Source organism: Sus scrofa, chromosome 6 (assembly GCF_054392235.1).
Source record: "Sus scrofa isolate SSC_HxYL_T2T_F1_AM1 chromosome 6, Sscrofa_HxYL_maternal_Yorkshire_Landrace_v2.0, whole genome shotgun sequence".
Taxonomy (NCBI): domain Eukaryota; kingdom Metazoa; phylum Chordata; class Mammalia; order Artiodactyla; family Suidae; genus Sus; species Sus scrofa.
Genome location: NC_139388.1, coordinates 58,234,565 through 58,260,823, shown reverse-complemented (window position 1 = coordinate 58,260,823; position 26,259 = coordinate 58,234,565). Strand labels below are relative to the sequence as shown.

Below are 26,259 nucleotides of genomic sequence, written 5' to 3'. Positions count from 1 at the left end.
ATCTGACCAGTATCCAATGCCAGGCTCGATCCCTGGCGTTGCTCAGTGGGTTAAGGATCCAGTGATGCTGTGAGCTATGGTGTAGGTGGCTCTGATTTGGTGTTGCTGTAGCTGTGACACAGGCTGGCGGCTACAGCTCTGATTTGACCCCTAGCCTGGGAACCTCCATATGCCCTGGGTGAGGCCCTAAAAAGATTAAAAAAAAAAAAAATTGCTGAATGAATCGAGCCCTGCTAAGCTCTAGTGACAGGGTATAGCTTTTGGGTCAGGGTCCTGGTAAGAAGTGACATCAGGATGTAAGGCCCAGCACAGGTGGAAGTTGGGCCAAATGCCTGGAGGTTGGAATTAGGGGCTGGGCATAGAGGTGATGTTTCTAGACTGGAAGACAAGGAAGAGGAATATGCCTCTGAATCACCATGGGGGAGGGGCTTCCCAGGGCCCTGAGGACCCGCCTACTAGGGAGCAACGCCTCCTTAGCAACAGAGCTCCCGGAGGGGACCAGGGCTTCTAGGCTGCAGTGGGAGGGGCCCCAGCCTAGCCAAGCCCGGTTTGCTCAGGTAGAGGATACTGGCCAGTCCTTCGAACCCAGAGGTCCGGTGTATCCCAGAAAAGAGGACCAGCTCGTCATGGACAGGGAAGGAAGGGCCTTCTAGACCACCAGCGGAGATGGGCCCAGACTTCTTTGGCTTGCCTAAGTCCCATGAGAGAAGAAGACCCCCTTCTTAGCATTCAGACCCCAGAAAGGTCGGAGTCTCAGGGTTGGCCTGGGTCTCGGGACTCTCTCCCCACCTTACCATGCAGTATGAAGAAGGTCTTGGGGTTAAACCTGTTGGGATCCAATCCATCCAGTTCCTCCCACACCTCCTTCAACTGGGCTTGGCTGCCCTGCGGAAGGGAGAGCCAGGGGCTCATGAGCAAGAAGTCTGGGTCCCATAGGATAAAGCTAGAGATCCCTTTACCCCCATCCCTCAGATGTCATTCCCCTAAAGTAAGAAAACTAAGAAAACGACAAATCCCAGCAGCCCTTGTTGGTAGCTGGGAATGAAAAGGGGCTTTTTGGCCTCAAGGTCTGCTGGGAGTTGTAGTTTTTCAGCTACTTTCTCGTGGAGCTTGGAGAATTGGAGATGGGGCGGGTAGGAAGGAATAGGGGTCCTTACAGGCACATTAACTTTGGGGTGTTCTCGGTGCCGGCGCTGTTGCTCTTCCAGCTTCTTCTCTGCCTCCTTGCGCTGCTCCTCTCCTAGAGACTCCAGATAACGCCGTCTCTCATGTTCCTTGAGCATCTCGTAGCGTTTGAACTCTTCATGATGGGCAGCGTCGTACTGGGCAAGGTCCCGGGTGGCCTGGGGAAAGGGAGACCCTCACTCACCTTATGTCTACGTCCAGCCTCTAATTCAAACCCCAAAATGCCAGGCCTTTGGCTCTGAATCTGGTCTGACTTCCACCTGTGCTGGGTCTCATGTCCTGACATCACTTCCTGCCCCATGACACACAGCCTCCTCTCTTTGTTCAAAAATGGAGTTCCCATTGCGGCTCAGCAGGTAAAGAACCTGCCATAGCGTCCATGAGGATACGGGTTCAATCCCTGGCTTTGCTCTGTGGTTAAGGATCTGGTATGGCTACAAGCTGCGACCATAGGTCACACATGTGGCCTGGATCTGGTGTTGCTGTGGCTGTGGTGTAGGCTGGCAGCTCTGTGGCTCTGGTTCGACCCCTAGTCTGGGAACTTCCATATGCCGCAGGTTTGGCCATTAAAAAAAAAAAAAAATTAGGATGATTAAATGGTAGCAATTTTAACTCACCTCTTTCAAGTCCCCCATAATCTCAAGATCTTAGAGGAATAAATAAATAAAGCACATGAGGTGGACTTTATATGGAATATTAATATGGAAAGCAGTACAGCTAGGTGGTAAAGAACGTGAGATCTCTCATTATTCTTCCCAGGATTCAAATCTAGCCTCTGCCATGTGAACAAATCCCACCGGCTGTGTGACCCTGGGCAGGTTACAGTCTCTCTGTGCCTCAGTCTCTGCCTCTGGAAAAATGGAGATAACAACACTATCTTGGGTTGGAAAGGGTCCCCCCAGATTCATGTGCACCCAGAACCTCAGAATGTCACTTGACTTGGAAAGATCTCTGCAGGTGTAAGAAGTTAAGATGAGATCTTCCTGGCCCTAATTCTTTCTTTTTTGTGGGGACCGCACCCGCAGCATATGGAGGTTCCCAGGCTAGGGGCGGAATTGGAGCTACAGCCACCGGCCCACGGCACAGCCACAGCAAGGTAGGATCCCAGCCGGATCTGTAACCTACACCACAGCTCACGGCAATGCCAGATCCCCCACTCACTGAGCAAGGCCAGGGATCAAACCTGCATCCTCATGGATACTAGTCAGATTTGTTTCTGCTGCGCCACCACGGGACTGACCTCCTGGCCCTAATTCTAACGACTAATGTCTTTATAAGAGGGCTACAGAGGAGATGCAGAGATGCAGGGAGAATGCTGGGTGATGATGGAGGCAGACACGGGACTGAGGTGTCTGCAAGTCACGGAGTACTGGCGGCCCCCAGAATCTGGAAGAGGCGAGGAGGAGATGCCTCGAGGTAAAGCTTGGTTCTGGCCTAGTGGTACTGATTTTGGACTTCTGGCCCCAGAACTGTAAGAGGATACTTTTCTGTTGTTTTAAGCCATTGAGTCTGCGGTAATTTGTTACAGCAGCTGCACGAAACTAATACACGTAGTAAGACCCTTCTTGACTTCTGACCTACACTGAGATGATCAATTTGCGTTGTTTTAAGCTACTCAGTCTGTGCTTATTTGCTGTAGGGCAGTGGCAGAAAACCAATCCAGCTGGTGAGTGGGGAACAGTGGGGGATTTTCAACCTGGGGGAACTGCAGCCAGGAGACAGCTGTCAACATTGGAAGATATTGTTGGTTGTCACAGCTGGGGGAGGTCTACTGGCATCTAGTGGCTGGAGGCCAGGGATGCTGCTAAACATCACACAAGGCACAAACAGCTCCCACAACAAAGAACTATCCAAATGCCAAGAGCGTCCAGTTGAGAAATCTTGCTGGCGAGCATGGACGGCAGAAACAAGAAGCCCGTCTCTGAAAGTGATAGGAATTGAGACCAGGAGAATGACAGTGGAGTTAGAGGAAAGCAGTTTGTGGAATGTTCTGGAAATCAGCAGCAAAAAACCTCTGGAGGACTGAGCTGGGATCAGTCATGGAGCCAGTCGAATGGCTGCTATTATGTTCATGGCCACTAGATAGAGCTCCAGGAGGCCAGAAAAGCAGGCTGAGGCTCAGGCCAGGTTGAAGGGTGGGTTCTGTTCTGGGGGTACAGGGGAGCTACGGAAGGGCTGGGAGCAGGGCAGGGACAGTGGCGAGCCCGAGCATCCCCTCCCGCTCCTCAACCCTGAACTTGGCCTTCCCCAAGAGACAAGACTGTCGATCCCAATTCTCAGAGGAAGACTATATTATTAGCTGCTCTAACAAATGATCATAAACTGGGTGGCTTAAAACAACACACATGTATCGTCTCCCGGTATGGAGGCTGGGGTCTGACATTAGTTTCACTGGGCTGAAACCAGGGTGTTGGCAAAGCTGTGCTCCCCTGCTTCTCTAAGGGAGCCTCTTTTCTTGCCCTTTCAGCTTCTAAGCTACACCTGTGCCTGTGGCCCCTTTGTCTGTCGCAAGACATGTTTCCTTGAAAACTCCATCTTGCTCTTCTTTACTTTATCCCATCTTCTTGTCTTATTTTATCCCATCTTCCTTCTTTGGAAAAACAGTCACAGTGCTGGTAAATGACTTAAGCTTAAGAGCAAAGACCTAAAGGCATAAGTGACTTAAGCTTAAGAACCGTTATGTGCCTAGAGGTCAGAGTAAGAGCTTAACCCTTTACCACCTAAGTGGCTTTTTAAATAGTAAAAGAACTTATACAATAGTAAACAAACCCTGTATCATCCACCCATAACCACTCCTCACTTAATCTTACAATAAAAGCAGTGTGGTTTCTTGAGGCAGGGCGCTCTTGGTCCCTGAGACCTGGAGTTCCCCGGCTCCCACCTTTACTTAAGATAAATGTCTCTGTGTCTTGTTTTATGTTAACTATTTTTTCCTTAAGTTCCACAGCACCCGTTCTTCAGCCCCATCCTGCTGAGCTGGCCCCGGCATTTGTCGCCTTTTTCCTCCTCTTCTTCCTTTTCTGTTTTTTGCCTATGCTGTGGTATGCAGCAGCTTAAGATGGGCTCTCAGTTCCCAATCAGGGAATTAAACCTGGGCTGCAGGGGTGAAAGCACTGAGTCCTAACCAGAAGGCCACCAGAGAACTCCCTTTCATCCATCTTCAAATCCAGCAGCCCAGCCATCTGAGGCAGTCAGATCTCCCTCTTCCAAGGACCCTTGGGATGACACTTAGGGCCCACCTGGATAATCCAAGATCCTCCTCCCATCTCCAGATCCTCAATTTAATCACATCTGCAAAGTCCTTTTTGCCATAGAAGGTCACATACATAGCCCCATGTTCAGCAGACAGGGTGTGGGTCTTGTTTTTTATGCCACACCCACGCATATGGAAGGGAAGTTCGCAGGGCGAGGGATCGAATCCCAGCTGGAGCTGCCAATGTCACAACGGCAGCAATGCCAGATCCTTAACTTACTGCATCACAGCAGTTAGTCTGGGTGTTGTGCCTTTGGAGGGGCCATTATTCTGCCCACAAGGAGGTCACAGAGGGAATTCCTCTCCCCAGTCATATGGGAGGGACAAGACCGGGGAGGGATGTGAATCTAGGTCAGAGTGAAGCCAAGCCTTTCTTCCAACCCAATCTGCCACCCCCACCCCAAAATGCCAGGCAGGGGTGAGTAAGCTCATGTCCCAGGCTCAGCTTCCTCCTCCCCCACTTTGCAAAGCCTTCCTCAGTCCTCTGCCTCCAGGTCCCCCGCATGCTACCGTCTGGATCAGCAGCTCCAGGTCCCGGGCCTCAAATGTGTGCTGATTTTGTGGGTCCAGGTGTTCAAACTGTTTTAGGAGGTTCAGGTGATCCAACTGCACATCTGGATGAGAGGGAAGAGAAGGGGGGAACAAAATGAACCACTCACAGAATGTTCTTTCTTTCAAAATCCCTATCCTGGGCTGGATATGCTCTAAAAGAGGTCCCACAGGGCCCTGGAGAAGCACTGGAGGCACTCAAATGAGCCTGGAGCCATCAGGGAAGGCTTCCTGGAGGAGGCAACGCCACAACTGAAGCTGATGCTCAAAATAATAACCATGACAATAACCAACATGTATCAAACACATACAATACCAGATCTGAGCAGCATCTGCAACACAGGCCACAGCTTATGGCTACACTGGATCCTTAATCCCCCGAGTGAGGCCAGGGATTGAACTCGCATCCTCAGGGACATTATGTCAGGTTCTTAACCCACTGAGCCACCACAAGAACTCCAATTATCCCATTTTATGGACGCAAAAACTCAGGCCCAGAGAGGGGAAGGGACTTGGCTGGGTCACCATCTAGGACGTGGCAGTGAGGATTTGAACAGCCGTTGGGCTTCAGAGCACATGACACTCAATCTCTGTCACAGGTTGCAATGCATGACCCCAAATTCACACGGGGGTCCTAATCCCAGGACCTCAGAATGTGACATTATTTGGAGAGAGGATCTTTGCAGAGGTGATCGAGTTAAGATCAGGAACTCATGAGGGAGCTCCTGTTGTGGCTCAGCGGGTTAAGAATCCAACTAGTAAACATGAGGATGCAGGTTTGATCCCTGGCCTCACTCAGTGGGTTAAGGATCCAGCATTGCCATGAGCTGTGGTATAGGCCGCAGACATGGCTCAGATCTGGTGCTACTGTGGCTGTGGCATAGGCCAGGAGCTGCAGCTCCGACTCGGGACACCTAGCCTGGGAACCTCCATGTGCCATGGATACGGGAAAAAAAAAAAAAAAAAGAATGTTACAGGCCAAAGTCCCAGGGCGAGAAAGATGTGTTGCCTGGGGCATGTACTACGAATGGTGACGCCAGAGGGGTGGGTGTGCAGGGCTTTGGCTGGGGGGCTTGGGACGGGGGCAGTGGACTTGATCCTGAGGGCACTGGGGAGCCGTGGCCGGTTCTGGACAGAGGAGGGACAGGGTGGAACTCGTTGCTACGATGGGCTGAATAAAGGCCTCCTAGACCCCACATCCAAAGCCCTGTGACTATGTGACCTCTTGGGGCAAAAGAGACTCTGCAGATGTGATCAAATTAAAGATCTTCAGATGGGAAGATGCTGGATTATCTGGGGGGGGGGGAGTTCCTGTCGTGGCTCAGTGGTTAATGAATCTGACTAGGAACCATGAGGTTGCAGGTTCGATCCCTGGTCTTGCTCAGTGGGTTAAGGATCTGGCGTTGCCATGAGCTGTGGTGTAGGTCGCAGATGCGGCTGGGATCACTTGTGCTGTGGCTATGGCGTAGGCCAGCAGCAAAAGCTCCGATTAGACCCCTAGCCTGGGAATCTCCATATGCCACGAGAGCAGCCCAAGAAATGGCAAAAAGACAATAAATAAATAAATAAATAAATAAATAATATCTGGGGAGGGAACTTATATGTCATCCATCTAGGAGTTCCCTGATGGCCTAGTAGTTAAGGATCTGGCATTGTCACTGCTGTGGCGTGGGTTCAATTCCTGGCCCAGGAACTTCTGCATGCAGTTGTGGCCAAAAAAAAGTGGTAAATTTATTTGGTACGTGAATCTCCTTTCCTTTTTAAGCCAAATAATAATTAGACTATGAGATACAGCCTTACATATTAATGCCAGAATCTACATTAGGATAGTCAAGAGTTTTTTGTAGTACTGTTACAATGTTTCTGTAAGTTTGAAGTAACATCAAAAATTTAAATGACCGATTTTTTTTTTTTTAATGGTCGCACCTAGGCTAGGGATTGAATTGCAGCTGCAGCTGCTGGCCTACACTACAGCTCATGGCAATGCCAGCTCCTTAACCCACTAAGTGAGGCCCCGGATGGAACCCATATCCTCATGTATACTAGTCAGGTTCTTAACCCACTGAGCCACAACGGGAACTCCCTGATTTCTTAACTGAAACAAAAAGTGAAGCCAAGTAATAACAGAGTAATGTTAATAAATTGTGCTATTCTACAGGGGTGGGGAGAATGAGGCCCCAGGAGGCCCACTTGCCTAGCACTAAATCACCTGGAGGCCCAGGAGGGACGCCGGCCCCGCCCACAGCCGCCGGCCCCGCCCACAGCCGCCGGCCCCGCCCACAGCCGCCGGCTTACTGGGCTCCTGCTCTGCGTCCATCTTGGCCTTGAGCAGCATCCGCAGCCTGGACACTTCCTGCCGCTTGAGCTCATCCAGTTTGGTGCGGACATGGTGGCTGACGAAGTCCAGCTCCCGGCTCAGCTTCCCGCTCTACCAGGAGAGGGGGGACGCCGGTCAGGCTGCCCTCTCTGGAGCCTTTTGCAAGCTTTCTGATGCCTCCTAGGGCTCCCCGAAGCCCCTGAGACAAATTTTCAGCCCCGAAGTCTGGTATTTGAGGCCCCTCCCACCTCTGCAGCCCCATCTCCGCTCATCACATCACACTCATGGATCCGGCAACATTAACTGGGTATAGATGCCTGTTGCAAGACTCTTTCCCAGCCCTGGGCCTTTTGCACATGCTGGTCCCACCGGCATCTCTCCCGCAAATGCTTTTCCCGCCTAACCAGATGCTCGCTGTCTTTCAAAACTCAAAGCAGGGAGTTCCTGTGGTGGCCCAAGGGTAATGAGCCTGACTAGTATCCACAGGGATGTGGGTTTGGTTCCTGGCCTCACTCAGTGGGTTAAGGATCTGGTGTTGCCGTGAGCTGTGGTGTAGGTCACAGACACAGCTCAGATCCTGTGTTGCTGTGTCTGCGGCATAGGCCAGCAGCTGCAGCCCAGATTCGACCCCTACGCTGGGAACTTCCATATGCCGTGGATGCAGCCCTAAAGAGACAAAAACAAAACAAAAAACAAACTCAATGCAGATGGCACTTCCCTTGGAAAAATCCCCTAACAACATCCTCAACCCTACCACACACACACACACACATGCTGGGCTTTGCATGCGATATTACCTCTATCGACACTTTGGATTATATCTGTTTCTCAGTCAGAGCTGACCCCACCCCTCTCCTGCTCACAGCTCCCCGTGGCTGCGGGCCAGAATCTCGAGCACTCAAGACCCTGCAAGATCCTGCGTTTACCCATGTCACCGCCTCCGTTCCGGCTGCATCCCTCTGTCTTTATGTCACTTAGAAGGAGCTGCCAGCAGACAGCTGAAGGTACCAGAATGCTTTGCTGGCATGCGCAGTTCCTGGTATCTGAAATGTCACCCTTCTCCTCTGTCCGCCACCCCACATTTCAACTTCTGTCCCAGACCACTGAGAGTTCAAACCTCACTCGCAGCATCCTTTCCCTAGAAGCCTTCTCTCACCTGTTGGATGGATCGGGTCCCTCTCTGCTATTGTTCCCATGGCTTTCTCTGCCCCTTCCTGCCTCACATCTGGTCTCTACAGCCTGTGAGGGGTGTGGCCTCTGCAGAGGCAGTGGGATAAGGGACCACAGTGCCAGTCAAATTAACCTCAATCAGTCAGGCACCTACTATGAGGGGCCAAGTCCTGTGGTGGCCTCACCAAGTTCGTCCTCTAACCCTGCCCACAACCCATTTTACAGATGAACAGACTGAGGCCCAGGAGGAGAAACCACTGGCCCGAGGTCCCTCAGAAGGGATGGGAGGCTAGTTTCCAGGCTGGTGACCAAGGTGGGGCCTGGGTGCAGCCCTGGCATCACTGCACCGCGTGGCCCCTTTCCCTGCCCTGGACCTCAAAAACAGGGCTGCGATGATCAGCACCAATGACAAGTGGCATTGACTGCAGGCTAGATGGGCCCAGCCAAGCCCTGGAAGTGGCGGTCATCGCTGATTTGCACAACCGCCCCCTCAAGGCAGAGAAAGTGCTGCCTGAGCCTCCCGGGCTTCTGAGAAGGAAACCAAGGCCCAGAGGGGTGTGGCCCCTGGCCCAGCGGAGTGAGAGGTGGAGCGCTGTCCCCCTCCAGAACATGCCTGCCTACCTGGCCACAGTTTCTGACGTCACTTCTCAGCCGCATGACTTTGGGTGTGCTGGGGGGGCCTCTAGGGTGGGATGAGCTGGGCTAGTCTCTGGTTGGGGGCCAGGCAGGTGGGGACAGATGAGTCCCAGGGATGCTGGGAAGTTTTGGGGGGAGCAGTCACAGGCCCTGGGGCAACCCCTGGGCCTAGGTGTTTGGAGAACTCAGGGTGGATCCCCCAGTTCACCCATATGCGGAGGGGACTCTGGGTGGCATGGGTTGGGTTGGGGGAGGGGAGGCAGGCAGCCCTGTCTCCTCACAGGGACACATGGAAGGTGACAGCATACTTTCGGAAGGACGCTGCCTGGGGGAAAGGGTGGGAGGCGGGCTCTGGGCTCAGCAGCCCTGGGAGGGAGCCTCAGGCCTCCAGGAAGGACAGACATGGCTACCAGGACCTCAGTGTCCGCCTCAGGAAAATGGGGAGAATCATGCCAACTCTGGAGGCTTAAAGAGATTTAAAGGTGATGAGAGTGGAGTTCCCGTCATGGCTCAGCGGTTAACGAACCCGACTAGGATCCATGAAGATGTGGGATCGATCCCTGGCCTTGCTCAGTGGGTTAAGGATCCAGCGTTGCCATGAGCTGTGGTGTAGGTCGCAGACGCAGCTCGGATCCTGTGTGGCTGTGGCTGTGGTGCAGGCTGGTGGCTATAGCTCTGATTAGACTCCTAGCCTGGGAACCTCCATATGCCGTGGGAGCGGCCCTAGAAAAGGCAAAAAAATAAATAAATAACGGTGATGAGAGTGGAGTTCCCATTGTGGCTCAGCAGTAATGAACCTGACTAGTACCCATAAGGTTGCAGGTTCCATCCCTGGCCTTACTCAGTGGGTTAAAGATCCGGCGTTTGCCATGAGCTGTGGTGTAGGTTGCAGATGTGGCTTGGATCCTGTGTGGCTGTGGCTGTGGTCAGCGGTAGCTCTGATTCGACTCCGAGCCTGGGAATTTCCATGTGCCACCAGTGCAGCCCTTAAAAAAACAAACAAACAAACAAAAAGTTGACGGGAGTGATGACAGCCTCCCCCGTCGTTTCAAATTCTTCCTGTACAGAGAACACCATGTGGAGACCTTGTAGAACCAGCCCTCACATGGCGGCTGAGGCCTCGGCTGCACACGGCCAAACCTTTTGCCCACTTACCTTGGAAAGTCCTATGAGGCAGGTTCAATTGTTTTTTCGGCCATGCCCACAGCATGCAGAAGTTCCCGGGCCAGGGATCGAGCCTGTGCCACAGCAGCAACAACGCCGGATCCTTAACCCACTGAGCCACCGGGGAACTCCCAGGCCAGGTTCTCTTATTACCCCATTTTACAGATGGGGAAACAGAGGCACCGGGAAGCAGGAGACCTGAGACTTCGGGTCTGCACGTTTAACCACACGTCTCTCTTTTCCCCAGATCCCCGCCCAGCCTTGTGACCCCAAGAAGCCACTTCTCCCCTGTCTTGGTTTTGTGACGGCTGGACAGTCTCCCCTGAGGGAACTCAGTCTTTTTCTGAACTCTGCCCTCGGAGCGCACCTCCCCTCCCCGGGCACGGGCACCCAGCCATACCTTGATGTCCTCGGCATTGGCAGCCTGCAGCTTTTCCCGGAAGTGCCCGTCCGTCTCCAGCACGTTGATGACCTCCTGGAGGTACCGGTGGTAGTACAGGCCTGTGTCCTAAGATCACAGGGAGGAACTCAGTAGCCCCAGCCCTGGCCCCCCTCTGGCTCTCCCACGCGAGCACCCCCAACCCTAAGTGGGAGGCCAGCCCCACACGACAAAGGACCTGAAGCCAGCAGACCCCTCCTGCTCTGCAACCCCAGGACCACAGCTCTCACCTCTTCCCAGGTCTGACCTTAGGGAAGAGGCAGTGGCCACCACGTAGGTAAACACCCGGCCCAAGGCCGCCCACAGAGCCACACGCTGGTATTTGTTGGCGTGCAGTGAAATATACACTCATTCATTCATTCATTCAAGGAGCATGCACTGAGCCCTGACCGTGTTCTAGACACTGTTCTAGGGGACACAGCAAGTGAACCAGACAGACCAAGATCCCTGGGCTCCTGGCCCTGGTCCTGCCGTGTGGAGGCGGCTGGTGCCTTCCTCGTCCTGGGCCTCACTCTCCCATGTACAAAAGAGGCAATGCACTCCCTACCTCTCAGAGCTGGGGTCAAAAGTAAATGGGGGAGTTCCCGTCGTGGCGCAGTGGTTAACGAATCCGACTAGGAACCATGAGGTTGCGGGTTCGGTCCCTGCCCTCGCTCAGTGGGTCAAGGTTCCGGCGTTGCCGTGAGCTGTGGTGTAGGTCGCAGACGTAGCTCAGATCCTGCGTTGCTGTGGCTCTGGCATAGGCTGGCAGCTACAGCTCCGATTTGACCCCTAGCCTGGAAACCTCCATATGCTGCGGGAGCGGTCCAAGAAATGGCAAAAAGACAAAAAAAAAAAAAAAAGTAAATGGGGAGCTTCCTTCGTGGCTCAGAGGTTAATGAACCCAACTAGGATCCATGAGGATGTGGGTTCGATCCCTGGCCTCGCTCAGTGGATTAAGGATCTGATGTTGCCGTGAGCTGTGGTGCAGGTTGCAGACGTAGCTCAGATCCTGTGTTGCTGTGGCTGTGGTGTAGGCTGGCAGCTGTAGCTCCAATTCGACCCCGAGACCCGGAACCTCCATATGCCCCGGGTATGGCTCTAAAAAGCAAAAAAGGAGTTCCCGTCATGGCTCAGTGGTTAACAAATCCGCCTAGGAACCATGAGGTTGCGGGTTTGGTCCCTGCCCTTGCTCAGTGGGTTAAACGATCCGGTGTTGCCGTGAGCTGTGGTGTAGGTTGCAGACGTGGCTCAGATCCCGAGTTGCTGTGGCTCTGGCGTAGGCCGGTGGCTACAGCTCCGATTCAACCTCTAGCCTGGGAACCTCCATATGCCGCGGGAGCGGCCCAAGAAATAGCAACAACAACAATAAAAAAAGACAAAAAGACAAAAAGACAAAAAAAAATAAAAATAAAATAAAAAAAATAAAAAGCAAAAAAAAAATTTATTGTCTTAGAATCCGGGAGGTCAAGTCCAAAATGGGGCTGCAGGGCTGAGCTGATTTTGGAGACTCTTGGGACAACCTGCTTCCTTGCCTTTTTCAGCTTCTAGAGGCTGCCTGCCCTCCTCCACTCGTGGCTTCTCATCACTCTAACCTCTGCTTATGACATCACATGGCCTCTGACTCTTTTTTTTCTGTTTTTAATTACTTAATATATTTTATTACATTTATAGGTGCAGACTCTTTTTTTTAATCGCCGAACTCGTGGTATAGGGAAGTTTCTGACCAGGGACTGAATTTGCACCTCCACAGCGACCTGAGTGGCTGCAGTTGGATTTTTAACCTGTTAGGCAACAGTGGGAACTCCTGACTCTGACCTTCTTGCCTCACTCTTTTTTTTTTTTTTTTTTTGGTTTTTAGGGCCTCACCCATGGCATATGGAGATTCCCAGACTAGGGGTTGAATCGGAGCTACAGTTGCCGGCCTACCCCACAGCCACAGCCATACCAGATCTGAGCAGCATCTTCGACATACACCACAGCTCATGGCAAGGCCAGATCCTTAACCCACTGAGTGAGGCCAGGGATTGGATGGAAACTGCATCGTCATGGTACTAGTCGGATTCATAACCTCCTGAGCTACAACAGACAATCCGATTTTAAAGGAGAGTCTTGTGGTTTCATTTGCCAAGTCTAGCAACCTTAGTCCTTGGGCAAGTTACTTCAACCTCTCTGTCCCTCAGTTTCCTCATCTCTAAAGTTAACACGTGCCCACCTCATAGGGGCTCTTTGTTGTGAGCATGAAGAGTTAATATCGATAAATATTTAACTCGGTACTTAGTACAAGTTTTAGGTTTACTAAACTTGTTATTGGTGTTTCTAACTCTCTGTGCTGTCATTCTTCACCCTGGCCCGCAAGGCCCCTGAGATCTGCCTCAGCCCCTCTCTGATCTCATCTCCCTCTTACTCTGTTTCAGCTCCACCGGCCTCCTCCAAGTCCTTCTACTCACTCTGCTCTCCTCTGCCATGCAGCCTTTGCCCAGGCTCTTCCTTCTGCCTGGAATATTCTTTTTCTTTTTTAATTTTCTATTAAATTTTTTTTTTTTTCCTTTATAGGGCTGCACCTGTGGCATATGGAAGTTCCCAGGCTACATCAGAGCTACAGCCGCTGGCCTACATCCCAGCCACAGTAGGACCTGAGCCGTGTCTGTGACCCACACCACAGCTCATGGCAACGCCGGATCCTTAACCCACTGAGAGAGGCCAGGGATCAAACCCACATCCCCATGGATCCTAGTCGGGTTCGTTAACCTCTGAGCCACGAAGGGAACTCCCTGCCTGGAATATTCTTCCACACTCTTCAGATCTCACCCCAAGTGACCATACCTTCACCTTGACCATCACTCCTGGTGTCCATTCTCAGAGGGCCCAGCTATTTGCCTTCCCAGCGAGCTAGGGTGGTCTGTGAGGGCATGGGGCACTGTGCCTGGCTCAGAGAAGGTGCTCAAGAAATGTGTGGAAAGAATGAAGGGAGAGAGGATACCAGCTTCCCGTCTGTGTCTGCAACGATTTCACAGAGCAAAGGTCTCACTAGTTGGGTGGGGACCTGCCACCCAAGAGCATGGCACGATCTGTTCCAGAGATAGTGATGTGCCCATTCCTAGTGGCAGCTATAGGAGTCACAAGTGAGGGTACTGGCCTTGAGGATCTTTAAAGTTCCAAATTCCCTAAGACCAAAGGTTTCACACTGTTTAATAAACACACGTTGGAATAAATGAGCAGTGTACATGCCCATCATAATTTAAACTACAACTCCCATGAGTACCATGAGGCCAGTTAGCTAACACCACCTGCTCAAGGTGCTATTGGGAAATGTAGTTCTCCCCCCTCCCCATTCCTTCTTGAGGGGAGGGCGTCTTAAAAGAGCGGAGAGGTTTTTTTTACTAAGGGTGATGCAGATTTTTCACCTAAAATCTAAACTGATTTTCTAAGTCAGGGACTTAGGCATCTCACACAGACACACACACAACCGCCCCCATGTTTTTCACCACGTCAAAGCCCTGGGACTGCAAAGAGTGGCTGGGAAACTCCAAGCCGCATCCGTAGCCACCCAGAGGCCACGGTGGGGGAGCGAGAATTGTAGTACCACTGCAAACACCTGGCTGGCAAGCAGGGCAGGGCCACTCACGGGGCTCTCGGTCGCGGGATTCTCCTCCTTGGACGCCCCCCGGTCCAGGGGCACGGCCAGAACAGCGTGCAGCAGCAGCAGAGGTGGCAGGAGTAGGAGGGCTGTAAGGGTCCCATAGGGTGGCATGGCTGCGTGGTCTGCGGGGAACGGAGAGGTGGAAAATGTCTGTCCCAAGCCTCCTCCTCCCCTAGACCCGGGAGTCTGGACCCCCAGCGCCGCTCCCTGCCTTCCTTCCAAGAGTCAAGACTCAAAGCTTCTCCTTTCCTCGGACCCAGGATTCCGAGGTCCCAGCCTTCCCCTCCTCAGACCCAGGCGTCCTGGCTTCCGGCATCCTCTTCGCTGAGACTCAGGAGTTTGGGATCTCAATCCCCTTTCCCCAGACCCAAAGGTCCAGGCCCCCAGCCTCCTCTCTTCCCAGGATCTAGAGGCACTGGTGCCCAGCCCGTCTTCCTCCGAAACTCTGGTCCCCCGCCTCCCTTGTCCCCAAGACCCAAGAAAGCGTCTAGGATCCTTCAAGCCCCTCACCTCTCCTTCGCTGCAGAGGGCGTTTTCCCGAGCCAGGACCTCCGGTGCGTTCTTGGTGATTTCCCCCCTAGGCCGTGCCCACTTTCCCGCAGAGGACCCGCCCTCAGCAGCCTGATTGGTCCACGCTGGCGCCAGGTTCCCGGGGGCAGCTGTGTAGCGGCCCCGCCCCTGTGGAAGTCGCTGGCCTTTTCTCGAAAGCCTAGGCTTCTGGCTCGGAAGCCCTACCTCTTGACGTCACATTTCCTGCTTTTTAGGCGAAAGAACGGAGATTTTCAAAGAGAACTACAACGCCCTGCGGGCGGGACGAAAAGGAGTCCACTTTGGCGGACATTTTGGCCCCTCTGCCTCATGGGAGTTGTAGTTTTCTCATTTATTTTCTCCCCGAGAATTGGCTGTAAATTACAGATAGGTAGTAACTGGCAGAGGTCACGTTGTACGTTTCTTTTCTAAGAGAGGCGCGTAGAGCGAGTCTGCGACACAACCTCTGTCAGGTCCCTTTAAGGAACACCTGCATGCGTTTCCAATTCAGAACCCCTGGCGCAGGGTTGCCTAGTTGCAGCAAAGACCCAGAGTCATTGCTTTGTTAGAAGTGGAGGGTGGGGAGCCAGGAGGGAAGGGATTAGGGCAGGTCTCAGTGGGAATCCCCCTCCCACCTCCTGAGCCCTCTTTTTTCCCCTGCTTACTTCCTAGAGACCCAGAGATTAGCTCCATTAGCTCCCCGGCTCCCAAAGACAGGGTCAGGTATGTTCAGAAATTTGCCTGAGGGGCAAGACGCTGAAGTGCAAAAGTGAAAAGCCTCACCAGGCAGGAGAGGAACAGAGGGAGTCTCCAGGATCCCAGGCAGGTGGGTGCAGGGGGTCTGGGGTCACTGGGGGTGGGGTGTTTCGAGCCAAAGAGTCCTGAGTTCCCATGCCCGGGTATAGGAGATAGTTATTTGGGGAAGAGAAAACTGGAATCCTGGGTTGCTGATAGTGATGACAGCTGGAATCAGGCTGCCGGGTCCCTAACAAATGTTGGTGCTGGACTTGTGGCTACCTGGGTCCAGGAGAAAATTTAAAATTTAAGATCAGGTGTTGGAAGACAGAGTTGGGATGTTGGGTCTGACTGCTTGTTTTGCTTCTCCAGAATGTCTCAGGAGAATAGTACATGGAAGAGAAAGTAAGTGGGAAAATGGAATGGACAGGGGTGGAGATGGGGGTGCAAGAGGGAACTCAGAGTTTGAGCATGCCCACACCCACTCAGCTCTTCACCAGCCTTGCAGGAAGGAGCTAGGGGCCTGGACTTCTGGGTCCTACCTAAAGGGAGGGAGCTACAGATGAAGCCTCCTGGGTCTGAGAGAGGAAGTGGGGGGGCTTGGAGCCCAGAGACAGGAGGGGCCTGGGATGTCTGAGTCCTGGATTCTAGACAGGTCAGTGCTTCAAGAAAGAGCTTCAGAACTGGTGGGGGCCGTTGTGGCTCAGTGGAAAGGAATCTGAATAGTATTCAGGAGGATGCTGATTCAACCCCTAGTCTGAGAACCTCCATATGCTGCGGGTGTGGCCCTGGAAAAAAAAAAAAAAAAAAAGCCTGGTGCAGCAGGCTCAGGTTCTGCCTCTTCTGTGACCTCACAAGTGTTCAGAATCTTAGGCTGGGCAGGGGGGAAGGACGGGAGGGGCTCTTGGGAAACTGAGGTGCCCTGCTTGCCATCACCATAAGCCTGCACCTCTCTCAGGGCCCTGGGTGATGAGCTTGCTGCCCTGAGGCTGCAGAAGCTGGAACAGCAGGTACGGTACTGAGGAATCCTGCCACCCTCACTCTTCCAACCTCCGTACACCCCCAGGAGCTCCATCCCCAGGACTTGCTCTGGAACTCCTGGTTCTTGTTGGTTTTCTCAGAGCCTCAAGTTTTGCAAGTGGAAATGAGAAAACAGGAATTTGGGATCTTAAAGAAGCAAACCTTGGTGATGAGACTCCAACATTTCTAAAGAACAAGGATTCTGGAGAGCAGGACTCCTGGGGGAGGAGGGGACTGGATGTCAGTCCTCCTGGATCTAGAAAGAAGTTACTGAGAGTTTGAGGGCCTGGACTTCTGGAACTTTCCCACCCATGCAGGCCTCCCGTTGCCCCAGGCCCCCTTCACCCCTGTCTTCCGGTCGGGTTCCTGGCCCCCATGTACCCTTTTCCCGCTCCAGCAGTGGTGGCTGTTTGAGAAGAAGCAGCGACGGAAGCGCCTAGAGCCCGTCATGGTTCAGGCCAATCCTGATGCTGCCCTGCGGCCCCGGCGACCGTGGCGGCGGGAAGAGCGCCACTTAGGCCGCAGAGGTGAGGAAAGGTTCCCAGGGCCTCCGAGGAGCCTAGGCCTGGGAGGGAGGGGTCTGTGGCAGTGTGGGGGCGGGGCCCAGAGGGCTTTGTGATGAGGGGCCTGCTGGCGCCCTGGAGCGGGGACTTGGTCGAGCGCAGGGGCGGGGCCTGACGGAACCTTTGGGCGGAGCCTAGGAGGGCCAGTGCGCAGGGCCTGTAGGGGCCCAGGGGTGACGTTTTCCTGGGCTAGGATATCTAACGCGTGCCGTTCCTCGAGAGTTTGGGGGCGGGGCCGTGGAGAGTGCTGGTGTTAGGGTCCGGTGCATCCGGAGGGTGGGGCCTGAAACAATCCTGTGATTGGCCTGTTAGAGCTCTGGGGTGGAGCCTGGAACCGGGAACCTTTTGGAGAGCGTAGGGGCGGGGCCTAAGGAGTCTTGGGGCGGGGTCTGGCAGAGCAGGGGGCGGGACCTGGAAAAACCCTGGGAAGCAGTTGGGAAGAGCCTGAGGGCGGAAGTTGGCAAACCCTGAGGTCGCACGTGGGTACTTTAGAGTCGGGGTACAGGACAGAGTGAGAGGCCGGCGTGGGATTGTTTACACATGGAATCCGCGACAATTTAGCGGTAGGGCTGTGCTTATTTGAGCCTTGAGACCGAGTTAGGGTTCTGAGTGGTTCTCGGGGGTTGTCAGTCAGTCACGGGTGATGTCCGGGAGCCCAATGAGGAGGCAGATCTCAGAGGACTGGAGCTTGTACATCGTGTTAAAGGGCTTTGCCGCACCTTCTCCCAGGCCCTGGGAACCCTTTCCTTCGGGAGAACGTGCCAGAGGCGCATCTGCACCCTGGTGCCCACAGTGTCCTGGGTACTGTGAGCTGCGGTGGAGATGGCAGTGGCGAGTGTGGCCCCCTGTCGTCGTCAACAGAAGCAGGTACTCTCAAGTCCTTGGGCCGCCTGTACCCTAGAACTCCACTCCCGCTAAAACCCAGGAATCTGAAACCTCAAACCTGGCTCTCCAAAGGACCCCCTCAGGCCCTTCTATCCCTCACACCAAGCGTCCAAGTCCTAAACTTTCTTCTCCAAACCCGGGAATCTGAATCTCCAGCCCTTTCCGCTCCCAGTATTCAGAAGTCCCTATCTCTGGTCCCCCTCCCTGTTCTAACTACCAGATGTTTCTGATATGGAGTTGGAGGAAGTCTCCATGGAGGATGTTCCTGCCTTGCCACCTCCTTATGAAGAGCTTCCAGGGACTCGTCGCAGAGGCTGGCCAGCCCGCCAACATCCTGGTAATTTTGGTGACATTGGGTAAAACCTGGCCTCCGGGTCCATGTGGGAAATCCTTCCCCTTTTTGTAACAGCTTTGTTGAGATGTGTTTCATATACTATACAATTCAGTCATTTAAAGTTTGTAGCTCATGGAGTTCCCGTCGTGGCGCAGTGGTTAACGAATCCGACTAGGAACCATGAGGTTGTGGGTTCGGTCCCTGCCCTTGCTCAGTGGGTTAATGATCTGGCGTTGCAGGGAGCTGCGGTGTAGGTTGCAGATGTGGCTCGGATCCCACGTTGCTGTAGCTCTGGCATAGGCAGGTGGCTACAGCTCGGATTCGACCCCTAGCCTGGGAAGCTCCATATGCCGCAGGAGCGGCCCAAAAAATAGCAAAAAGACAAAAAAAAAAAAAAAAAAAAGTTTGTAGCTCAGAGTTCCCGCTGTGGCTCAGTGGAAACAAATCTGACTAGTATCCATGAGGACGCGGGTTCAATCTATAACCTATACGGATCCTGTGTTGCCGTGAGCTGTGGTGTAGGTCACAGATGCTGCTGCTCGGATCCTGCATTGCTGTGGCTGTGGTGTGGGCCAGAAGCGCTAGCTCTGATTCAACCCCTAGTCTGGAAACTTTCATATGTTGCAGGTGCAGCCCTAAAAAACGAAACAAAAATAATAAAGTTTTTTTTTGGTATATTTACTGAGATATGCAACAATTACCACAATCAATTATTATTATTGCTTTTTGTCTTTTCAGGGCCGCACCCATGGCACATGGAGGCTCCCAGGCTAGGGGTCTAATCGGAGCTGTAGCCGCCAGCCTACACCACAGCCATAGCAACGCAGGATCTGAGCTGCATCTGCGATCTACATCACAGCACACGGCAACACTGGATCCTTAACCCACTGAGCAAGGCCAGGGATCGAACCCGAAACCAAATGGTTCTTAGTTGGATTCATTTCCACTGCACCACCACAGGAACTCCCACCACAATCAATTTTAGAATGAATTATCATAACGCACAAAAGAAAATCCTGTACCTTTTTTTTTTTTCTTTTGTGGCTGCCCCATTGCATATGGAGTTCTCTGGCCCTGGGAACTGGTCACCACAGCTGCAGGAACACTGGATCATTTAACCCACCGTGCCGAGCCAGGAATCTAACCTGCATCCTGGTGCTGCAGAGATGTGCAGATCTCATTGGGCCACATCAAGAACTCCAACCCTGTATCTTTTATCAGCACCTCCCCCCCATTTCTCCCAGATCTAAGTAACCACTAGTCTTTTTTTCTGTCTCTTTAAATTTGCCTATTCTGGTCATTTTATATATAGGATAATACAGTATATAGGAGTTCCCTGGGAGCTCAGGAGTTTAAGGATCCAGCGTAGTCTGCTGTTATGGCACAGGTCATTGCTGTGCAAGGAATGGATCCCTGGCCTGGAAACTCCCACATGCCATGGGCATAGCCAAAAAGAAAGAAAGGATTATACAGTATATGGTCTTTTGTGATTGGCTTCTTCTGCTGCTTAGCATGTTTTCAAAGTTTATGTCATAGCCTATGAGTGCCCCATTCCTTTTTATTTCTTTTTTTTTTTTTTTTTTTTTTTTGTTTTGTTCTTGTTGTTGTTGTTGCTATTTCTTGGGCCGCTCCCGCGGCATATGGAGGTTCCCAGGCTAGGGGTCTAATCGGAGCTGTAGCCACCGGCCTACGCCAGAGCCACAGCAACGCGGGATCCGAGCCGCATCTGCAACCTACACCACAGCTCACGGCAACGCCGGATCATTAATCCACTGAGCAAGGGCAGGGACCGAACCCGCAACCTCATGGTTCCTAGTCGGATTCGTTAACCACTGCGCCACGACGGGAACTCCCCTTTTTATTTCTTAGTAACATTCCATTGTAGTGGCATGATATTCTGGGATATCACCTTAAACTCCACTCCCCCTCCAATATTAGTTTCTTAGTCTCTTAGATGCTCTCTCTGGGACCAGGGGAAGGGAGAATTCTGACCCCTCCCTATCTTTAGATTCAGGGCAGTCAGAGACTTCTCAGCTTGTGTAGAGGGGAGGGGAGAGAGGAGGGGTAGGAACTGGCCAGTGAAGTTGATGAGAAATAGAGGTCAGAAGGCCAGGAGTTCTGGCCTTCAGCTAGAACTGGTGACCTTGTCCCTAGCTCCTGCGACCCAGCCATGCTGAGTTCAGACTTCTTAGGGTTTCTTTCACCCTTTAGGGGGCAGTGCTGAGAATGAGAGCAAATCCCAGGATGTTGGAGACGGATACGAGGTGCCCAACCTGAGACCAAACTCGGGAATGGATGGTGATGGGGATCATGGAGACTTGGCCTCCGACAAGGTGGGAGGTGGCACAGCCAATAAGGATATAGGAGAAGGAGGGCTAATCTCAGACTCTAGGGAGGAGGGAGGGCCAAAATTCTGCAGCCCAGTCAAGGACCCCCTTTTAAAATTTTTTCCGGGTTTTTTTTTTTTTTTGGTTTTTAGGGCCCCACCTGAGGCATATGGAAGTTCTCAGGCTAGGGGTCAAATCGGAGCTACAGCTGCCAGCCTATGCCACATCAGCAAGGGATCCAGATGCATGTGACCTACACCCCAGGTCATGGCAACACAGGATCCCCAACCTACTAAGCGGGGGCAGGGGTCGAACCTGTATCCTCATGGATGCTAGTTGGATTTGTTTCCACTGAGCCACAATGGGAACTACAAGGGCCCTTTTTACTGGCTTGTGGAACCTGCTATGTTTGGGCTAGCAGAAGCTCTTGTGTGCACCAATAAGTCAATCTAGAGGATTTGAATTGATGTGGGCATATATATTAAAAGCTGGCCCACCAAAAGGCAGAGAGCTTTGGAGACGGTGAAAAAGTGATAGGAAAGGGCCCGTGGGCACTCACCTTGGTATCGATGAAAGAGAAATAGTCTTAGTTGAGTAGATCCGGGTAGTATTATGTGTTATGCAGACCCAATGAACACTGATATTAGCGGCACTGGTTTCAAAGGGATTCTCCAATCGGTCGGTGGGATGGGTGTGGCCACAGAGAGTGCTGACCAATGAGCAGGTGGAGAGGGCTTGGCTGGGTGGGCCCCTTGAACGTAGTGGCCAGTCTGTAGGTGGCTGAGAAAACGGGTTTGAGACAGGGCGTAATCCTGAGCTGGGATGGCCAATCACTAGTTGGCAAGGTCTCAGCAGTCTTCTTCAACTTGAATTTGGCGCGTGGGCTAGGGCGAAGACCTGGAAGAGAAGAAAGAGGAATCGGAGTCTACAGGGAGGAACTCATGCTGCGTGGCCGACAAGGAGGTGTCCGAGGCCCCAGAAGGCATGGGCGGCGAGGGCAGCGGCGCTGCGGGGAGCTCGCCCGGCTTGCCTCCCTCCGCCCCAGGCCCTCGGCTGGGGGAGGATATGGCAGCGTATGTGATGCGGCCAGCGCTGTTCGGTCGCATGGTGCAGTGTCTCATCAGCCGCGACAGGCGCGGTGTAGACAAGGGCTTTTTCCCTTTCTACTATCTCTACCTGGAGGCGGCAGACGGCCAGAAGGTGGGGTCTGGCATCTTTGGCCTAAAAGTCCCACCTCCCAGGGGGCAAGCCCCTCCCCTTTGTGAGCGAGGTCAAGATTTTCGCCAATCCAGGCGTTGCGCGAAGGGAGCGAAGGCCGTTCAGCTCCAACGCCAAGCGCTGCCTTTTACAGACCTAGGCTCCTTTCCTTCCCGAGCTCAGTGGCATAGGCCCGCCCCATCCCCAAATCAAGTCCTGCCCCTTCTCGAGATAGGGCCGCCTTTCTCAGCGTTAGGCCACGCCCTCTCAGGGCCCCAAACCCCGCCCCTTACGGACCCTCTCGAGGTATTGGTCCCTCAACGAACCTTCTGTGCTATCAGCCCCCCCCAATCCTGGGACAGGCTCCACCTCTCAGGAGCCAAGGCTCTCTCCTCTGGATTTTCCATCCAGAGCCAAACGAGACCCCTCTCAATGTGGCCATTCTCTCGAGATTCTCTCCTCAAGGGGCCCCTCCTCTTCCAGAAAGAGGCTATTCCCTACTCAGTGCCAGCCTCATTATCCCCATTGAAGCACCCACCAAGTCTTGCTGCAATGTTCCAAGTGAGGCTCTTCCCTATTCTCCATAGCCAGGCCCTGCCTGGGATCAGCCCCAGCCCCTGAACCCAATGGTGGAAGGAATGAGGGGGAGAAATAAAGATGGGAAGTGAGGAGTTCCCGTCGTGGTGCAGCGGAAACAAATCCGACTAGGAACCGTGAGGTTGGGGGTTCAATCCCTGGCCTCGCTCAGTGGGTTAAGGATCTGGCGTTGCTGTGGCTGTGGTGTAGGCTGGCAGCTGTAGCTCTGATTGGACCCCCTAGCCCGGGAACCTGCATGTGCTGCAGGTGCGGCCCTAAAAAGCAAAAAAAAAAAAAAAAAACTTCCTTCAGTGAAAACTGCACCTCCCAGCCAGGCTTGGGACACTTATTGTTCCATTAGCCTTTCCTCTGTCTTGGGGACATGGTGTTTCCTTATCTTTGGACCCCTAGCCCTAGCCAGATGCCAGAAATCTAATCTAAAGGGCTGTTTCTCACATCCACAGCACTTCCTTCTCTCTGGGCGCAAGAGAAAAAGGAGCAAAACCCCTAATTACCTCATCTCCCTGGACCGCACAGACCTATCTCGAGATGGGGACAACTTTGTGGGCAAAGTCAGGTGGGCAGAGTCCTGATGTATGTAAGAAACAGGTGGCAGTGGCAGAGGACTTGTGCGGGGGTGGGGGGGTGTGAAGGAGACAACTGAACTACACTTCCCAGCAGGCCATAGGGTACAAGTTCCATCTGCTCTAGGAATTTTTCCTCTTATTGACTGATGAGCTTTGTTGCACCCCCAGGGTGGTTGGGAATAGAACTGAAGGTTTTAGAGCAGAGGCTGGCATTTAAGGCATTTGACCTCTTCTTTGTTTTTTGTTTTTTTTTAACAGCCGCACCTGTGGCATATGGAAGTTTCCAGGCTAGGGGAGCTGCAGCTGCTGGCCTACACACAACCACAGCAATTCGGAATCCGAGCTGCGTCTGCAACCTACACCACAGCTCGAGGCAACGCTGGATCCTTAACCCAGTGACTGAGGCCAGGGATCGAACCCACATCCTCATGGATACTAGTCGGGTTCTTAACCCACTGAGCCACAATGGGAACTCCAAGACATTTGACTTCTTGAGAGGCAAGGGGCTGGGACAACTAATTCCTGTGGGAGAAGAGGGCTGGGATATGTGGGCTCTTTTGTCTCTTCCTAAAAGACCTAGGCAGGAGGCTAAAAACCAGGGCTCACCAAAGAGAGAGGGGTCTGAGACTGAATCCATGAAACACACAGAACATGAATCTTATGTAGAGGATTGATTAGAAGAGTTGACAGGATGACATGGGAAAGCAGTTGTGTGCTGAAAAATAATTTTTATTCTGACCACTCCCCTCCTGGAGCAGATCTAATGCCTTGGGCACCAAGTTCACCATCTTTGACAATGGGGTGAATCCCGAAAGGAAGAATTTTGTCACAGAGACAGCTCGGATCAGGGAGGAGCTGGGGGCTGTGTGTTACGTGAGTGTCTGGGAGAATGGAGCAGGACGGTGGGGAGGGAGAAAGAAACAGGCCAAAAGAAGCATTCTACCCCTAGGAGACCAACTTCTTGGGATTACGAGGGCCCCGGAAAATGACTTTGATCATCCCTGGAATCGACGCCCAGAACCGGAGAATCGGTGTTCAGCCACAAAATGTGAGTGGGTCAGTGGGGACGGGCCATGGGTCCTGGGAGGGAGACGAGGGGGGATGGGGTTCGATGCGTTGCGTAAAGTCCCATGTGAAACCAGGACTTTGTCAAACTTATGTATCTCAGGAAGGAGATCCTAGGGCCTCAACATTCTGGGTTTGGAGAAAAAAAGTCGGTTGTTGGTTGATTAACCACACTCGCTACTTTACCCTCTAGGAACAGGAGTCGCTACTGAGTCGGCTCCAACGGGGTGCCACCCAAGGGCTGGTCCTGATGCAAAATAAAGCTCCATTGTGGAGCGACGAGAGCGGCGTCTACGTGCTCAATTTTCACGGTCGCGTCACTCGGGCCTCGGTTAAGAACTTCCAGATCGTGCATCGGGATGACCGTGAGCTCCTAGGAACTGGTTTACCTGGGCAAGGGAGCGTTAGCGGAGAGAACCACTTCTCCCATGAGCACTTGAGCGTTTTTCCTGGGCGGGGCGAATTCCACGCTATTGGAAAGCCTCTTGGGAAGTGTAGTTCACACGGGACTCAGAGGGATTACGGGCTAGAGAAGGCGCCGCACAGCCTTTCCGGGGTCGTAGTTCTCGCGGCTCAGGCACGCCGCAGGGAAACCAGACCCCTTAGGTTTCATTTCTGATTTCCTCCTCAGCGGACTACCTGGTGCTCCAGTTCGGCCGCATTGCCCCAGACATGTTCACCATGGACTTCCGCTTCCCACTCTGCCCACTCCAAGCCTTCGCCATCTGCTTGTCCAGTTTGGATTGGAAGCTGGCATGTGGGTAAATTCAATGAAATCCTCTCATCGGCTTCTGTGCCTTCTCATTTGGAGAAAGGGCCCCAGCGTGGCTTCTTTTGCACCAGTTTTCTATCACCCAACACCTATGTAGACGCTGCCTGGGTACCCCATCCTAGGCTTTTCGGCAGCACTCGCTCTTTGGAATTCACAGTCCCATTGTGGGGGTAGGTCTTAACAAAAATCAAAATGCTCATCGGCTGTGAAGTAGGAAGGCACATGGAGGCACAAACTGGCCGGCTGGGTCGGAGCAAGGCATGTCTGAAAAAATATCACCATACTACGTCTGAGGAATCCTAGGGACCTGGCTGAGCCAGAGGGCTCAGGAATGGGAACATCATGCAGTGGCCACAGCTCATACCAAGGTCTTAAGGTGGAAGGGGGCTTGGTCTGTTGGGAATGAAAGGATAGCTTAGCAGGAGCCAGGAGAACCTATGGGGACGGGCAGGGAATGAAGCTGGATAAGGTGCAGGACCCTTGGGCCACTCTTTTTGCTTTTGATTTTTAGGGCTGCAGCTGAGGCATATGGAGAATCCCAGCTAGGGATCGAATTGGAGCTACAGCTGCCGGCCTACACCACAGCCACAGCAACTCGGGATCTGAGCCGTGTCTGTGACCTATACCACAGCTCAGGGCAAGGCCAGATCTTTAACCCACTGGGGGAGGCCCGGGATCCAACCCGCTCGTGGTTACTAGTTGGGTTCATTTCCGATGCACCACAATGGGAACTCCCCTTTTATTTAAATTGCTGAGGGAGTTCCCGTGGCTCAGTGGTTAACGAATCCGACTAGGAACCATGAGGTTGCGGGTTCGGTCCCTGCCCTTGCTCAGTGGGTTAAGGATCCGGCGTTGCCGTGAGCTGTGGTGTAGGTCGCAGACGTGGCTCGGATCCCGAATCACTGTGGCTCTGGCGTAGCCCGGTAGCTACAGCTCCGATTAGACCCCTAGCCTGGGAACCTCCATATGCTGTGGGAGCGGCCCTCGAAAAGGCAAAAAGACTAAATAAATAAATAAATAAACTGCTGAGAAGGGTTCCAAGCTGGAAAGGTGAAGTTTTATGACTTCTTTGGGGCCTTACTCTCATAAGGTGTGAGCAATTGTTGGCTGCATTTTATGGATAAGTCTGTGGACACAGGAATTATAACTATGAAATCAGGCAGCTGAAAGCCTTGAGGAACTCTGCACCTGACAGTGGGAGGTTGAGTCTCTGTTTTCCAGGGACACACAGAAAACTGGAGCTTACCCTTTTTTAGGGATTAGTGAATCCAACTCCCAGCCCCTTTGGTGTGATACCTGTCCTAAGTTTAATAAAATTTGGTGGAGTTCCCATCA

At 52.9% G+C, this 26,259-nt stretch overlaps 2 protein-coding genes across 20 annotated transcripts in view; one reads left to right on the top strand and one right to left on the bottom strand.

Annotated features, from left to right (window-relative positions):
- Window positions 1-14,984, bottom strand: part of NUCB1 (nucleobindin 1) — a 22,304-nt gene extending 7,320 nt beyond the window's left edge. For 2 of the 5 annotated variants that reach the window (XR_014804852.1, XR_014804855.1), the window contains exons 1-7: window positions 14,846-14,933; window positions 14,321-14,457; window positions 10,675-10,782; window positions 7,283-7,415; window positions 4,949-5,052; window positions 1,158-1,343; window positions 186-885 (exon numbers count right to left, since the gene is read on the bottom strand). Coding sequence is in view for 1 of the 5 variants with exons in the window: in NM_001244488.1 (NP_001231417.1) it covers window positions 795-885; window positions 1,158-1,343; window positions 4,949-5,052; window positions 7,283-7,415; window positions 10,675-10,782; window positions 14,321-14,446 (748 nt within the window). In the remaining 4 variants the exon portion in view is untranslated. 5 annotated transcript variants of the gene reach the window in all.
- Window positions 14,951-26,259, top strand: TULP2 (TUB like protein 2). Of its 15 annotated transcripts, none has more exons than XM_084961635.1 (13): window positions 15,242-15,689; window positions 15,971-16,003; window positions 16,557-16,608; window positions 17,016-17,145; window positions 17,911-18,048; window positions 18,287-18,403; window positions 20,612-20,733; window positions 21,616-21,927; window positions 22,965-23,077; window positions 23,846-23,960; window positions 24,037-24,135; window positions 24,346-24,517; window positions 24,784-26,259. In XM_084961635.1, exons 2-13 carry the CDS (start codon window positions 15,972-15,974, stop codon window positions 24,915-24,917), a joined length of 1,536 nt encoding a protein of 511 aa, XP_084817761.1. In that variant the 5' UTR covers window positions 15,242-15,689; window position 15,971; the 3' UTR covers window positions 24,918-26,259. The 15 variants fall into 15 exon arrangements, with proteins under 15 accessions (XP_084817767.1, XP_084817768.1, XP_084817766.1 ...); XM_084961636.1 differs by having other exon boundaries at window positions 15,423-15,689; window positions 17,019-17,145; XM_084961641.1 differs by lacking the exon at window positions 21,616-21,927 and having other exon boundaries at window positions 14,951-15,689.

Coding starts and splice junctions, on each gene's coding strand:
- TULP2 (XM_084961635.1), top strand. CDS start 15,972: ATGTCTCAGGAGAATAGTACATGGAAGAGAAA. Junction 17,146..17,910: donor GCGCCACTTAGGCCGCAGAG/GTGAGGAAAGGT, acceptor ACCTTCTCCCAG/GCCCTGGGAACCCTTTCCTT. Junction 24,518..24,783: donor GATCGTGCATCGGGATGACC/GTGAGCTCCTAG, acceptor TTTCCTCCTCAG/CGGACTACCTGGTGCTCCAG.